Source organism: Mobula hypostoma, chromosome 1 (genome assembly GCF_963921235.1).
Source record: "Mobula hypostoma chromosome 1, sMobHyp1.1, whole genome shotgun sequence".
Classification (NCBI taxonomy): Eukaryota; Metazoa; Chordata; class Chondrichthyes; order Myliobatiformes; family Myliobatidae; genus Mobula; species Mobula hypostoma.
The window spans coordinates 28,758,437-28,774,879 of NC_086097.1; the positions used below are offsets into that span (position 1 = coordinate 28,758,437).

Genomic DNA, 16,443 nt, shown 5'->3' on the forward strand with positions numbered 1-16,443 from the left:
AGTCAGGAGCCATGGGATCCAGAGGAACTCGGCTGCGTGGATTCAGAATTAGCTTGCCACAGAAGGCCAAGGATGGTTGTAGATGGAGCGCATTGTGCCTGGTGTCAGCGACCAGTGGTGTTCTGCGGGGATCTGTCCTCAGACCTGCGGTCTTTGTGATTTTCATAAATAATTTGGATGAGGAAGTCGAAGTTAGTAAGTTTACAGGTGACACAAAGTTTGGTGGAGTTGTGGATAGTGTAGAAAGTTGTCTTATGTTACAACAGGACAATGATAGGATGCAGAGCAGAGCTGAGGGAAGTTGAACTTCAATCCAGAAAAGTGTTCTTTCGTTTTGGAAGGTTGAAGGCAGAGTAAAGGGTTAATGGCAGGATGATTGTCAATGTGGAGGAACAAAAGGGTCTGTGTCTATGTCCAAAGATCTCTCAAAGTTGCTGCACATGGATGGAAGAAAAATTGAGGTCTCTGGGAGGAAAGGGTTAGATTGATGTTGGAGTATGCAAAAAGGTCAGAATAACTTTGTGGACCAAAGAGCCAGTACTGTGCTATACTGTTTTATGGTCTAAAATATTAATTCTTAATCTACCTTGTCATGGCCCTTGCACTTAAATTTCCTGTACCAGCAAAACTATATTCTGTATTCTAGAAACATAGAAAGCCTACAGCCAAATACAGGCCCTTCAGCCCACAAAGCTGTGCCAAACATGTCCTTTACTATAGAAACTACCTAGGGATACCCATAGTCCTCTATTTTTCTAAGCTCCATGTATCTATCCAGGAGAACCTTAAAAGACCCCATCACATCTGCCTCCACCACCGTCGCCGGCAGCCCATTCCACGCACTCACCACTCTCTGCATGAAAAATTTACCCCTGACATCTCCTCTGTAACTACTTCCAAGCACCTTAAAACTGTACCCTCTCTTGTTAGCCATTTCAGCCCTGGGAAAAAGCTTCTCACTATTCACACGATCAATGCCTCTCATCATCTTATACAACTCTATCAGGTCACCTCTCATCCTCTGTTGCTCCAAGGAAAAGAGGCCGAGTTTGCTCAACCTATTCTCATAAGGCATGCTCCCCAATCCAGGCAACATCATTGTAAGCCTCCTCTGCACCCTTTCTATGGTTTCCGCATCCTTCCAGTAGTGAGGTGACCAGAACTGGGCATAGTACTCCTAGTGGGGTCTGACCAGGGTCCTACATAGCTGCAACATTACCTCAGTTCCTAAACTCAATCCCACGACTGATGAAGGCCAATGCACCGTATGCCTTCTTAACCACACAGTCAACCTGCGTAGCGGCTTTGAGTGTTTAATGGACTCGGACCCCAAGATCTCTCTGATTCTCCACACTGCCAAGAGTCTTACCATTAATACTATATTCCGCCATCATATTTGACCTACCCTCACACTTAATTGGGTTGAACTCCATCTGCCACTTCTCAGCCCAGTTTTGCATCCTATCAATGTCCTGCTGTAACCTCTGATAGCCCTCCACACTATCCACAACACTCCCAATCTTTGTGTCATCAGCAAATTTACTAACCCATCCCTCCACTTCCTCATCCAGATCATTTATAAAAATCACGAAGAGTAAGGGTCCCAGAACAGATTCCTGAGGCACACCACTGGTCACCGACCTCCATGCAGAATATGACCCATCTACAACCACTCTTTCCCTTCTCTGGGCATGCCAATTCTGGATCCACAAAGCAATGACACTTTGGATCCCATGCCTCCTTGCTTTCTCAATAAGCCTTGCATGTGGTACCTTATCAAATGCCTTGCAGAAATCCATGTACACTACATCTACTGCTCTACCTTCATCAATGTGTTTAGTCACATCCTTAAAAAATTCAATCAGGCTTGTAAGGCACGACCTGCCTTTGACAAAGCCATGCTGACTATTCCTAACCATATTATGCCTCCCCAAATGTTCATAAAATCTGCCTCTCAGGATCTTTTCCATCAACTTACCAACCACTGAAGTAAGACTCATTCGTCTACAATTTCCTGGGTTATCTTTACTCCCTTTCTTGAATAAGTGAACAACATCCGCAACCCTCCAGTCCTCTGGAAACTCTCCCGTCCCCATTGATGATGCAAGGATCATCGCCAGAGGTTTAGCATTCTCCTCCCACAGTAGCCTGGGGTAATCTCGTCTGGTCCCGGTGACTTATCCAACGATGCTTTCCAAAAGCTCCTGCACATCCCCTTTCTTAATATCTATATGCTCAAGCTTTTCAGTCCGCTGTAAGTCATCCCCACGATCGCCAAGATCCTCTTTCACAGTGAATACTGAAGCAAAGCATTCATTATGTACCTCCGCTATCTCCTCCTGTTCCACACACACTTTTCCACTGTCACACTTGATTGGTCCTATTCTCTCATGTCTTATCCTCTTGCTCTTTTCACATACTTGTAGAATGCCTTGGGGTTTTCCTTAATCCTGTCCGCCAAGGCCTTCTCATGGCCCCTTCTGGCTCTCCCAATTTCTTTCTTAAGCTCCTTCCTGCTAGGCTTATGATCTTTTAGATCTCTATCATTACCTAGTTTTTTTGAACCTTTCATAAGCTTATTTTTCTTCTTGACTAGACTTACAACAGCCTTTGTAAACCACAGTTCCTGTACCCTACCATCCTTTCCCTGTCTCATTGGAATGTACCTATGCAGAACTCCACGCAAAGATCCCCTGAACATTTGCCACAGTTCTGCTGTATGTTTCCCTGAGAACATCTGTTCCCAATTTATGCTTCCAAGTTGCGCCTTTTAGCCTCATATTTCCCCTTACTCCAATTAAACACTTTCCTAACTTGTCTGTTCCTATCCCTTTCCAATGCTATGGTAAAGGAGATAGAATTATGATCACTATCTCCAAAATGCTCTCCCACTGAGAGATCTGACACCTGACCAGGTTCATTTCCCAATACCAGATCAAGTACAGCTTCTCCTCTTGTAGGCCTATCTACATATTGTGTCAAGAAACCTTCCTGAACACACCTTAACAAACTCCACCCCATCTAAACCCCTCACTCTAGGGAGATGCCAACTGATATTTGGGAAATTAAAATCTCCCACGACAACCCTGTTATTATTACACCTTTCCAGAATCTGTCTTCCTATCTGCTCCTCGATGTCCCTGTTACTATTGGGTGGTCTATAAAAACACCCAGTAGAGATATTGACCTCTTCCTGTTTCTAACTTCCACCCACAGAGACTCCATAGACAATCCCTCCATGACTTACTCCTTTTCTGCAGCCAAGACACTACCTCTGATCAGCAGTGCCATGCCCCCATCTCTTTTGCCTCCCTCACTATCCTTTCTGAAACACTTGAAGCCCGGCACTCTAACTAAACATTCCTATCCCTGAGCCATCCAAGTCTCTGTAATGGCCACCACATCATAGCTCCAAGTACTGATACACGCTCTAAGCACATCTTCTTTGTTCATAATACTCCTTGCATTAAAATAGACACATCTCAAACCATAGGTCTGAGCGCGTCCCTTCTCTATCACCTGCCTATCCTCCCTCTTGCACTGTCTACAAGCTTTCTCTATTTGTGAGCCAACCTCCTCTTCCCCAGTCTCTTCAGTTCAGTTTCCATCCCCCAGCAATTCTAGTTTAAACTCTCCCCAATAGCTGCAGCAAACCTCCCTGCCAGGATATTGGTCCCCCTCGGATTCAAGTGCAACCCATCCTTTTTGTAGTAGTAGTAGTAGTCATACTTTATTGATCCCGGGGGAAAGTGGTTTTCATTACAGTTGCACCATAAATAATAAATAGTAATAAAACCGTAAATAGTTAAATAGTAATATGTAAATTATGCCAAGAAATAAGTCCAGGACCAGCCTATTGGCTCAGGGCGTCTGACCCTCCAAGGGAGGAGTTGTAAAGTTTGATGGCTGCAGGCAGGAATGACTTCCTATGATGCTCTGTGTTGCATCTCGGTGGAATGAGTCTCTGGCTGAATGTACTCCTATGCCCAACCAGTACATTATGTAGTGGATGGGAGACATTGTCCAAGATGGCATGCAACTTGGACAGCATCCTCTTTTCAGACACCACCGTCAGAGAGTCCAGTTCCATCCCCACAACATCACTGGCTTCAAAGCTCTCACCTGCCCCAAAAGAAGACACAATGATCGAGGAATCTGAATCCCTGCCCCCCTACTCCAATCCCTCAGCCATGTATTTATCCTCCACTTCATTCTATTCCTATACTCACTGTCACATGGCATAGGCAGTAATCCCGAGATTACTACCTTTGCGGTCCTGTTTCTCAACTTCTTTCCTAACTCCCTGTAGTCCGTTTTCAGGACCTTCTCCCTTTTCCTATCTATGTTGTTGGTACCAATATGTACCACGACCTCTGGCTGTACTCCTTCCCACTTCAGGATGTTGTGGACGTGATTAGAAACCGCACCCCCCACCCCCCCAACTATGGAGTCCCTCATCACTGCTGCCATCCTCTTCCTTTCCCTTCCCTTCTGAGCCACAGGGCCAGACTCTGTGCCAGAGTTGCTTCCCCCAGGTAGGCCACCCCGCACATGCCCCAACCCCCCAACAGTACTCAAACAGGAGAACTTATTGTTAAGGGGGACAGCCATAGGGGTACTCTCTAGCATATGACTCTTGCCCTTCCCTCTCCTGAGGTCTCCCGAGGCCCTGGTGTGACTACCTGCCTATAGGTCCTATCTCTCACCTCTTCACTCTCCCTGACCAGACGAAGGTCATCGAACTGCATCTTCAGTTCCCTAACCCAGACCCTAAGGAGCTGCAGCTCGACGCAACTGGCGTAGATGTGGCCATCTGGAAGGCTGGGAGTCTCCAGGACTTCCCATATCTGACACCAAGCACAGAAAACTGGCTTCACACACATATTTCCCGTCTGTATTGTACACTGGCAACCTACCGCGCCTTGACCAGTTATCACCGAAGCCCTGTTGAGCCAAAGCCACCCTATTCTGTCTCCCTTTACTCCGTCGCCCACTCCTCCGATGCCCGTTCTATAAAGCTGTCTCCTTTAAACTCTTCTCGCTGTTCTAACTGGCTGACATCCACGCACTTGCGCAGTCATGCTCCGATCAAACCGCTGAAGAAATAACCGTCTCCTTTTAAACTTTTCTTGCTGTTCTAACTGCCTGTTTTCTTTTTGACTGATGTATGGAATGAACTGTCTGGATAGCATGCAAATAAGAGCACCTCGGTACATGTGACAACAATAATCAATTATATTTATTTAGTTTATGTCTTTACTTATTCTGCCAGTGTTTCCAGGCTAGTAACCACACACTAGTGCGATTTCAGTGAGCTGGGAAAACTTACCACTCTGATAAATTCAAACATTTCAATAATTGCCGAATTTAGCAAGTTATAGCGGGTCCCATTGTTCAGAAATGCCTTCACCACAGCTTCAAAGAGAAAAGCTTTCATTATGTAGCGATTGTAGAACTCATCTTTCAAACCAATTATTTTTCTCATGAAGCGAAGTGCACCTGAAAGTAAAAGGAAATTTAAGACATCATATCAAATAGCAGCTAATCTGAGAAAGGTCAATTAAAATAATGAATTAAAAACCATCAGCCTTTGACTTACACAAGGCCACAAAGGCATGCTTTGAGCCCATGAGTACAAGCACTCTCCGTAAAATGTCCTTGTTTATAATATAGTTTTTAATATGATAGGTGTGATGCTCCACGCAGAAGGTGAGCAATTCCAAAATTAAGGCTAAAAGCTGAGCTGTCTGGAAGTCATCTGAAGAACAAAACAAGAATGTGATATGAACAACTTGTGACTTGAACTTTACTGTTAATAACAAAAAGCAAGCAAGACAAATAGACAATGATCAGCTTGCCTGAAGCTCTGATTTTTACATTGCTGTGCTGTGAAAGAAATATAATAGCAGTGTAGTTAAATTCAAAATGCATAAGATACAATATAACTTTAACAGACGTAACTAAACCACAGTGAATGGAGATTGTAATAAAGCAAGGCTCTTCCTGTAGAGCAGTATAGCACAAGAAAAGGCCATTTAACTAACCATGCCCTAATTGCTAATACTGTATACTCCAACCCAGTCAACATCCAGATCTGCATTCTCTCCAAAGTCTCCACCTTGTTCCTGTAGTGTGGTGACCAGTTGCAACGACTTCCTGATATTTATATTCAACACTGTGACCAATGAAGTCAAGCATGCCATATGCCTTCTTACCACCTATTCTCTTGTGTTGCCACTTCCAGGCAGCTATGGATTTCCATTCCAAGTTCTCTCTGTACATTAATGCCACTATTTTATTATTTTTAACGAATCACAGATAGGTCATCTTTAAAGCTTTAGGCTATCCCTTTCAAGGAGACACAGATTAGCCATTTATGCCAGTAGGGGCTACCCTGGAGTTACAAATGCCCAACTTATAGAACACAGGACATTACACACAGCACAATACAAGCCTATGGCCATGATGTTTTGCTGACCTTTGAACCTACTATATCTAAGACTTCCCCTCTTACAACGGCCTCTGTTTTTCTATGATCCGTGTGCCTATCTAGCAGTTTCTTAAATGTCCCTAATGTATCTGCCTCTACCAGCACACCTAGCAAGATGTTCCATGCACCCAGCACTCGCTTGGTAAAACACTTACCTCTTGACATTTCTCCCTATACTTTCCCTCACTCGCCTTAAAATTATGACCCCTTGTATTAGCCTTTATGAACATCTGCAGATATGAACAAGCTCCCATAATTATATTAAATTTGAATGTTTCCTCTGCCTCCACTTTTATTAATTGTTCTTTCTAATCTGCCTTATGCCATTGATTACAATTCTGTGGAGGTATAGTCATAGCACTACAGCACAAACAGGCCTTTCAGTCCATCAAATCCATACTGAAATATTATATGGTTATCACATTGTGTGATTGTACTTTTTTTCCCCCAGACATAGACAAAATCAACATTCAAATGGAATTTGTAAAAACGTGCAACCGATTTGTTACCCAGGGATGACCTCTAAGTAGCGTCTTTGTTTCATTCAAAATCATTACCCAGTTCTTTGAGCAACACTATTATCCTTTGCCTCAGGATGATTTAGACACCATCAGGGTGTGATATGAACAAGTTAGCAGAGCATCATACACAGAATGAGCCCATCAATTGTACCTCTAGAAAATAGAGCAGTACCGCAGAGGAACAGGCCCTTTGGCACAGATGTGCCAAACTAATTAAACACCTTACTAAATTATTCCTTTTTCCCCCAACACCATGTCTATATCATTCCATTCTCTGCATGATCATGTGCCTATCTCAGAGCCACTTAAACCCTACTGTATTTGCCTCCATCACCTCCCCAGGAGTATATTAGTCACCCACCACTTTTTAATGTAAAAAAGTTGCTCCACACATCTTTGAACATACCTTAAAACAATGTGACACTGAGAAGAAGATACCAGATCACTATCATATCTATGCCTCTCAATCACAGTAGCGTGGTGGTTAGCATAAAGGACAGGGATTCAATTCCTGCCTGTCTCTAAGGAGTTTGTACATTCTCCCTGTAACCATGTGCTCTTCTTCCGGGTGCTCTGGTTTCCTCCTACATTCTAAAGCCACATGGGTTAGGCCTAGTGAGTTGTGGGCGTGCTACGTTAGCACCAAAAGCATGGTGACACTTGTGGGGCCCCCCAGCACATCCTTGGACTGTGTTGGTCATTGACACAAGCGACTCATTTCACTGTATATTTTGATGTACATGTGACAAATACAGCTAATTTTAATCTCAATTTTATAAACATCTCTCAGACCTTCCCATAGCCTCTGATGCTCCAGAAGAAACAACCCAAGTTTGTCCAAACTTTCCAATTCAGTTTTCAACTACTATTCTCTGAGGCCCTGAATTCAGCTGCCAATTACCAAGCAATGAAATTCCAGCCCTTCTTCCTCTTAAGATGCAGCCTTAAAACCAGTCCTTTTTGGTCATATGAATATGTCTGCATTATTTGATGAGTGGCGGCTTTCAATGAATGTTTTTGTGAAATACTTTGGTGTACTTTGGAAGATGGAAGATGCAAGTGCTACAGAAAATGCAGGCTAAGATAGCAAGGGAATTTTAAATGGTACAATTGCATGTCAACTGTTTATTCCCTGCTACATGACCTGCTGAGTTACTCCAGCATTTTGTGTGTGTTCTCGATTTCCAGCATCTGCAGAATCACTTGTATTTCTGCATTTTGATGTGTTTTATTTCCTAGTAAGCTGAAAGACATACAATAACTGGTATATTGTATAGCAGGGGTCCCCAACCTTTTTTGCACCCTGGACCGGTTTAATATTGATAATATTCTTGCGGACCGGCTAACCAGGGTGGGGGGGGGGGGGTGTTCAAGTAGGGTTAAACTCACCTCAGCATGTCTTTTACAGTTAGGGTTGCCAACTTTCTCATTCCCAAATAAGGGACAAAAGTAGCAGTCAAATCCCGGACACTTTACCCCTGGAAAGACCATGATGACCATGAAGCCTTGCGTGGGCACCTGTGTCTGCATGCGCTACATGCCGGTGTTCTTCCACAAATCGGTTTTGCCTTCATCTTCCCGACTATACTGTACATACATTATTTCTACTTTATATAGGCTGTGTATTTATCATATCATGCCTTCTTTTACTATATGTTAGTGTTATTTTTGGTTTTATGTGTTATTTGGTAGGTTATTTTTTGGGTCTGGGAACGCTCAAAAATGTTTCCCATATAAATTAATGGTAATTGCTTCTTCGCTTTATGCCATTTCGGCACAAAAGGCTTCATAGGAACGCTCTACCTTAGCGGGGGAAATACGGGACAAGGGTGGTCCCGTATAGGACAAATCAATTTAGCCCAATATACGGGATGTCCTGGCAAATACAGGACAGTTGGCAACCCTATGTTCAAGTTCAACAGTGCGTGACAGGTAATGAGGAAAGGTGCAGTTGACTCATATTGCTTCATACCACCAAATAATATCGTTTCCTCGCGGCCCGGTAGCACATGCTTTGCAGCCCGGTGGTTGGGGACTGCTGCTGTATGGTAATTCTTCCAGCAAGCTGAAATCTGCTTACATGGGGCTATATGATCTTGTCAAGGAAGCAACTACCAGATTTTCAGACTTGTCTGCTAGAAGATTTTAGATTCCATCTCCACATAGCTGTATTTCAGCACACTGAAGTTGACATCACAACACACTACCTCTTTGAGAAAGGGACTACCCACGCTGATGATTTAAAAAATTTGAAATCCACATACTTTGCTCAACACTAGCAAAAAACAAAGCTAACATTTCAGCATGTTGTAATCATCATTATTGTTTAACCATTTGTTCCTTTAAAATGTTATACAAGACATTTAAACTTTTATAATCTCAAAGTAACCTCAACAAATTTAATTACACATTTAACACACCAACATTAAGAGTCACTCAATGACAACTGTCCAGATGTGATTAACTTTCACCTGGTAATGTACATTATAACTATGACAATGCATAAATAATCTAACAGATTATTATTATTAAATTCTGTTATTAAAAAAAATAAAACAACATTATGTGCAAGAGATTCAAACGACAGCAACAAGATAAGAAGAAACAGGGAATAACAATGCAGTTGCTAATGAATGGTAATTAAAAAATAGCTGGAAACACCCAGGTGAGGCAGCATCCGTGGAAAGAGAAATAGCATTTCAGGTCCTGGTCTATTTGTCAAAATTGGAAAACATAAAAACAACACACACAAAATGCTGGAGGATCTCCGCAGTCAGGCAGCATCTATGAAGGGGAATAAACAGTTGATGCTTTGGGCCGAGACCCTTCATCAGGTCTGAAAAGGAAGGAGGTGATGGGTAGGTGAGGAGAAAAGAAGGGGTTTAAAGGAGCCAGAATGGGGATTGTTAAAAGAGAGAAGGGAAAGGATGTAGAAATTACTATAAGTTGAGAAATCTATGTTCATACCATCAGGCCGGAGGCTGTATATGAGGTGTTGCTCCTTCAACCTGAGTTTGGCCACATCATGGCAGTAGAGGAGGCCATGGACCGATATATCAGAATGGGAATGGGAAGTTGAATTGAAATGGGTGGCCACCAGGAGATCCAGCCTTTTGCGGCGGACAGAGTAAAGGTGCTCGACAAAACCATCCACCAATCTGCGTCGGGTCTCACCGACATGGAGGAGGCTGCAATGGAAGATTGGATACAATAGATGACCTTGACAGATTCCAGCATTTTGTGTGTGTTGCTCAAGAATTCCAGCATCTGCAGAATCACTTGTGTTTAAAGACAAAAACAAGTTAGTTCTCAGTAGTGGCTGTAGAGGAGGGATGGTCAGAACAAAAGGAACATCACTGATTGGGCAAGTCCAAAAGGGTTAACGCAAATGGTTTCTAGCACATTAAACTTCTTTGTGTAATGAGTTGTAAATGGTGAGGCTATGAGACATGCCCTGCACATCTGACTATACAAAAAGAATTACAAAACTCAACCAACATAATGGCTGCCTGGTGGCACAAGAGATTGCAGATGATAGAATCTGGAGCAAAAGGCAACTGCCGGAGGAACTTCTAGCAATTTCTCCACCCTCCACTTCTCTTTTTCCCCTCTTACCTCTTCTCTTTTACTCACCTGCCCATCAACTCCCTCTGGTGTCCCTCCTCATTCACTTTCTCCCACGGTCCACTCTCAGATTCTTTCTTCTTCAGCCCTTTTATCTCTTCTGCCCATCCACTCCCAACTTCTCACTTCATCCCTTCTCCCCCACCCACAAACCTTTCCCCTCACCTGGTCTCACCTATAACCTGCCAGCTTGTACTCCTCCCCCTCCCCCCCACCTTCTTATTCTGGCTTCTGCCCCCTTCCTTTCCAGTACTGATGAAGGGTCGCGGCCTGAAACATCGACTTTTTATTCATTCTCCATAGATGTTGCCTGACTTGCTGTGTTCCCCCAGCATTTTGTGTGTGTTGCTGAAGGAATTCAGTGTGTCAGGAAGAATCTGTGGAGGCAAAGGGATGGTCCATGCTTCTGGCCAAGACCCTGCATCAGGACCAAGAGTGTAGAGGGAAGATAGCCATCTTAAAGAAGTGAGAGGAAGGGGTGAGACAGGGTTGGAACACGACTGGCAGGAGTGACCAGTTCTGATAGAGGAAGGGAGAGTGAGCTACCTAAAGGAAAAGGCAACAAACAAGTCAATTCTGAAATTGACTGATGTAAACAAAGCAGTTGAACTTTCTTTTGACTAATGGAAGTACAAACATTTCAACATTTCATTAAATACTTTAAATACCTTGCCTCACAGCATCACCTACATGTTCATTTAAAGTGTCACAACTGGTACGACTGAAGGTGGATTGCGACGTTATAAAACATCACCTCTTTTTGTTAATGGCTGCTGGCTTCTTAATCAAAATCTGTCCTAACTTTGATTGCTTTGAAGATGACTAAATGCATCAGAGAAATAAAAACAAACTGCTGGAGGAACTCAGCGAGTCAGGCGGCATCTGTGTAAGTAAAAGGATAATTGACAATTCAGGTCAAGTCCCAACATCAGGACTGATGGTCTAAGAGAGTCTGTGGTGGGTGGGGGGCGGTGGTGAAAAAGTGAAGCAGATGCTGGTAAAAGAGATCGATGGGCAGATGGATGAGGGAAGGGTAGAGATAGCAACAGATGCTGGGAGGTGATAGTGGACCGGGCTGGAATTTATGGAATCAGATAGGGTAGATAGGTAATGAGAGGAACCAGGTGGGAGAATGGTCGGGGGGGGGGGGAGGGGGCGCTGGGTGAGTGTTTAGAATGAAGCAGTTAGAATCTACAGCCTTTTGCATCTTCATTGGAGAAATACCTCCTAAATTTGCTTTAAATCTCTTATTAGCACACTGCACTGCGTGTTCTTATTCCTTCTATTTTGACAGATCTGAACACAGATTTAATTGTTTTATTCTCCTCCATCAAAACAGCTTTCATTTCTTAATATCCCCTAATATTTTCTTAAAGCATAAAGAACCACTCTTACAAACAACTTGTGACCAAGCTAAATATAATGACCCATTACATTATAGTGTAGAGTTGTCCAAGTGCTCTCTAATAAGCATTAAGATGGGGGAAATAGTTTATTTCACAATTTTTCAAGGTATCTGATAATTAAAGATTTAAATTTATTTATCATGCATACTTCAAAATATAGAATGAAACGTGTCATTTGTGTTAACAATCAACGCACCTGAGAGTGTGCTGGGTCAGCCTGCTAGTGTCACTATACATTCTGGCACCAACATTACATGCTGACAATGCTCAGCAGAACACAGAACACAACAAAACACAACATACAAACAACAAAACAATAAGAGAAAAACAAACCCCATTTCTCCCTTACACCTACCCTCCCACATACATAGTTCTCCAACCCCTGGACTGGCCGTCTTTGACCTCCAGCGAACCTGGACTCAGAGACATTGGGATTTCAACCTTCCCATACCTGAAAAGTGATATGTTAACTAACATCCAAATCTCTAACGATCTCCCCCAAAGAATTTACTTCCAATGCATTCAACCTCTTTTCAATGTTCACAGTGAATGTCAACCATTATTGATCTAGTAGTGGGGGCTGTACTCCCATTAAAAAACCACGGTTGCCTCTATGTCTACAATGCTAGGACTTTTACTGTAAGTGGAGGCTTTCCTTGAGGTACTTCAGTTCTTTATTGGATCCAGTACATGGTCCATATCCAAGTCTTGCCCATGGTATCTACTGAAATTGGTCTACTAATAATTTAAGTAAATCCTTTTAGAAGTTCAGGCATATTTCAACATTTACATTCAGATATTTGAAGATCCATCCTGGACCTAACATATTGATGCAATTATGAAGTGGGCATGTATGAGGCTATATTTCATTAGGAATATGAGGCAGTTTGGTATGTCACTAAAGACTCTAGCAAATTTCTACAGATGTTCTATGGAGAGCATTCTGATTGGTTGCATCACCAGCTAGTATGGGGCGCCCAACCACAGGATCAGAAAAAGCGGCTGAAGATTGTGAACTCAGCTACTTCAATCATGAGCACAATCCTCCCCACAATTGGGGACATCTTCAAAAGGTGGTGTCTCAAGAACGAAGCATCTAACATGAAGGACTCACACCACTCAGGACATGCCCTCTTTTCATTGCTATCAGAGAGGCGGTCGGTACAGGAAGTTGAAGGTGCATGCTCAACATTGTAAGAACAGCTTCTACCCCTGTGCCATCAGATTTCTGAAAGCCCTATGAAAATTACCCAGAAAAAGCAGGACCTCCCAATGGCCACCCATTTTAAATTCCACTTCCCATTCGCATTCCAACATGTCAGTCCATGGCCTCCACTACTGTTGCGATGAGGCCACACTCAGGTTGGAGGAGCAGCACCTTATACTCCCTCTGGGTAGCTTCCAGCCTGATAGCATGAATATCTATTTTTTGAACTTCTGGTAATGTCCCTCTCCCCGCTTCACCATTCCCCATTTCCTTTTCCCTTTCTTACCTTATCTCCTTACCTGCCCATCACCTCCCTCTGGTGCACCTCCCCCTTTTCTTTCTTCCATGGCCTTGTCCTCTTCTATCAGATTCCCCTTTCTCCAGTCCAATACTGAATTCACCAATCAACTTCCCAGCTCTTTACTTCACCCCTTCCCCAACAACCCCCCCCCCACTTCCTGGTTTCATCCATCACTTTACATTTCTTCCTCCCCTTCCCACATCTTCTTAATCTTTTTTCCTGTAGTTCTGATAAAGGGTGTTGGCCTGAAATGTCAGCTCTACTCTTCCACAGCTGCTGCCTGGCCTGCTGAGTTTCTCCAGCATTTTGAGTGCATTACTTGGATTTCCAGCTTCTCTTGTTTGTGCCTCACTATTTTGCTTTCTTTTTACAATATTTATTTTTTATATTCTCTGTTGTAACTGATAGAAATGCTTATAACACAAAAAAAGACAAATAAACAAATTTCATGACGTGTAAGTGATAATAAATCCGATCCTGATTTAACTTCCTTTATTGATTTTAGATGGCTCCTCTCTCAAAAACAAGGAAGACAAACAGGCAGCATCTACTCCTTATGCAAATTACAATTTGTGCATAACAAACATAACTATGTTAAATAACTAAGTTTCAGTGGTTATCTGGAACATCCCTTTCAGTAACATTCCTAGCATAAAGATGTGATTGATGGTGAAAACTAAATTGTAGTGTACTTCCTACTTAAGGAAGAAAAGCAGGTAGTTATACTGAATATTGACTACTGCTTGCTCATCAAATGCAAAGTTGAGTTGGTGTCTTTCCTTTCTGAAATAGTACTGAATGACTCTGTTGTAAAGGAGGAACAGTGAGTTCATTTCTTACAGTTGTGCTGAGCAAAGCAGCTGATGTCAGACCTCTACATACCTATGGCTTTTTAAGGGCAAGGGTGACATCACTAGTTTCTTCTTTGGTACAGCTTAGTGCAGATGTGTCCAGATGAAGTCCTTCACTTCTGGTCTAGCACAGGAAGCACTTCTAGGAGCAGCCAAATAAAAACCCAAAGGTTTGGTATCATTGAAATCATTGTTACGAATGACTGCATAGAATATCAGGGCTCTGTGTGGTTTTTTTGGAGTGAGGGAGGAACAGAACCACATGAATGTGGCAACAAGATTGTTAAAGAGAAAAACTAATGGCATTATCAATTGCCAATGTACTGAATACATTTTCTACAAGTTCTGACAACAGCAGCTCTGCTCAACTGGAACCATTTTTAAAACAAATTCAAAACTACTAAACAAGCCAGAAGATTGTATACTTTGAAATTCCACATTGCTCCATTTTCTAACACAACATGCCAATCCAGTATGTTTAAACATTTAGAATTATGGAGATGTGATCAACAACGACTATCAAATCCAACAGTATAATACACTGGAATGTGGGGAACATGGCTAGGAAGTGAGGTGTGGGGTGAGAAAGTGGGACAGCCATGGCGGGGGGGGGGGGCCTTAAATCTAAAGAAACACAAAAGAAATTTAGAAAGAAATAGCAATCTTCTAATTAGCAAAGTTCAGTACTTGCTACAACCTCCTTCAAGGCACTTAGTTAAAATCAGTAATTTGGTTTGCAGCAACCTAATGGCTTGTTTTCCCAAGAAACTTGCCATAACAAATCCAAGCAAATTATGTAGAGAATTTAACATTCAAAAATGCATTCATAAATTTGGCATGTTTAATTTGTACAAATGTAAGTCCAAAGTATACTAAATTTATTCATTATATCTTACATATTGTGCAACTTCATATCCACCAGAGCTAACTCTATCCTCCAGTTCTCTGAAGCATGCTTCACAAGTTCAAACTATACTACAGTATTAATAAAAAGACATGATGGGTTGCCAGTAGTATCCGATAATGACAGTTAGATTTGTGCAGTTCTTCATCGATGATGTGAACTACACAATAAAAGCATGTGCCGGAGAGGTTTTAAAGTAGAAAAGCAGTCACTGAGGTAGTTCCACTCTTGACCTTGATTATTAAAAAAAAGCTAGAAAATAGCCATCTTGCACTGAAGAATTTGCTGCTTGATGCTGTCTTGCACCAAAAAAAATCTCTTTTTAACTGACTGCTCTGTAGCCTTCAGGTGTCCGGGGAGAGACAGCACCACTGGCGAAGGGGCTCGTTGTGTCCCATTCTGGGGAAGTTTACTCATCCTTGGTAAGTTCCTACCAGACACTCAGCTTGCACCTGTCACATGCAACAGTCTCCACACCCCAGTATATCACTTCAGTAGCCGGGCTAAACCAGGTGTGGGTAGCCAGATGTCTGTCCTAAAATGTGAAGTCAGACCTGGCAGACTGTGTGGATGAAATCAACAGTAAGATCCAATGGCCAGGAAGGTAGTCCTATAATACTTCATGAGAGCAAAGGACATGACAGGGCACAGAAGCAGTCATGGTCATCCACTGCAACAAAGGAGGACCCCAGCTGTGTCAACTGTCTGTAGCACTGGGCCTGGACTTCCAAGGTACAGAGAGGAACTGCTCTAGTGCAACAGCTTTTCCACTTTAAAACCTCTCCAGTAAGGGGTTTTATCGTGAAGTTCACATATTTGACAAAGAACTGCACAAATCTGTCACCATCGGATAAGACAGACAACCAGTCATGTAGACTTTAGTGCATACCCCATGGAATTACACTTAGAGGTGACTTTTTGCATTTTTCCAAGACCAAGTGAAATTCATAATTCAGGAAAGTAACAATTAAATACAGGAGGAAGCATTCTCCAAAGATTTAGAAAATCACTAAGTATGGTTAATTTTGATCTGGAATGAAACAAATAACATTTGATTCATTGACAGCATATCTGGGATGAGGGTTGCATTGTCGGTTTCCATTCCTCAGCTGAGCTATTCTGCCTTGGAATGGACAAGA

The 16,443-nt window shown here is 42.6% G+C and overlaps 1 protein-coding gene across 2 annotated transcripts in view; it reads right to left on the reverse strand.

The window, feature by feature from the left end:
* smek1 (SMEK homolog 1, suppressor of mek1 (Dictyostelium)) overlaps positions 1-16,443 on the reverse strand; it is a 134,168-nt gene that overhangs the window by 8,979 nt on the left and 108,746 nt on the right. For both annotated transcript variants that reach the window (XM_063045268.1, XM_063045260.1), the window contains exons 10-11: positions 5,600-5,758; positions 5,330-5,499 (exon numbers count right to left, since the gene is read on the reverse strand). In XM_063045268.1, coding sequence (XP_062901338.1) covers positions 5,330-5,499; positions 5,600-5,758 — 329 coding nt within the window. The remainder of the gene's footprint in view (positions 1-5,329; positions 5,500-5,599; positions 5,759-16,443) is intronic.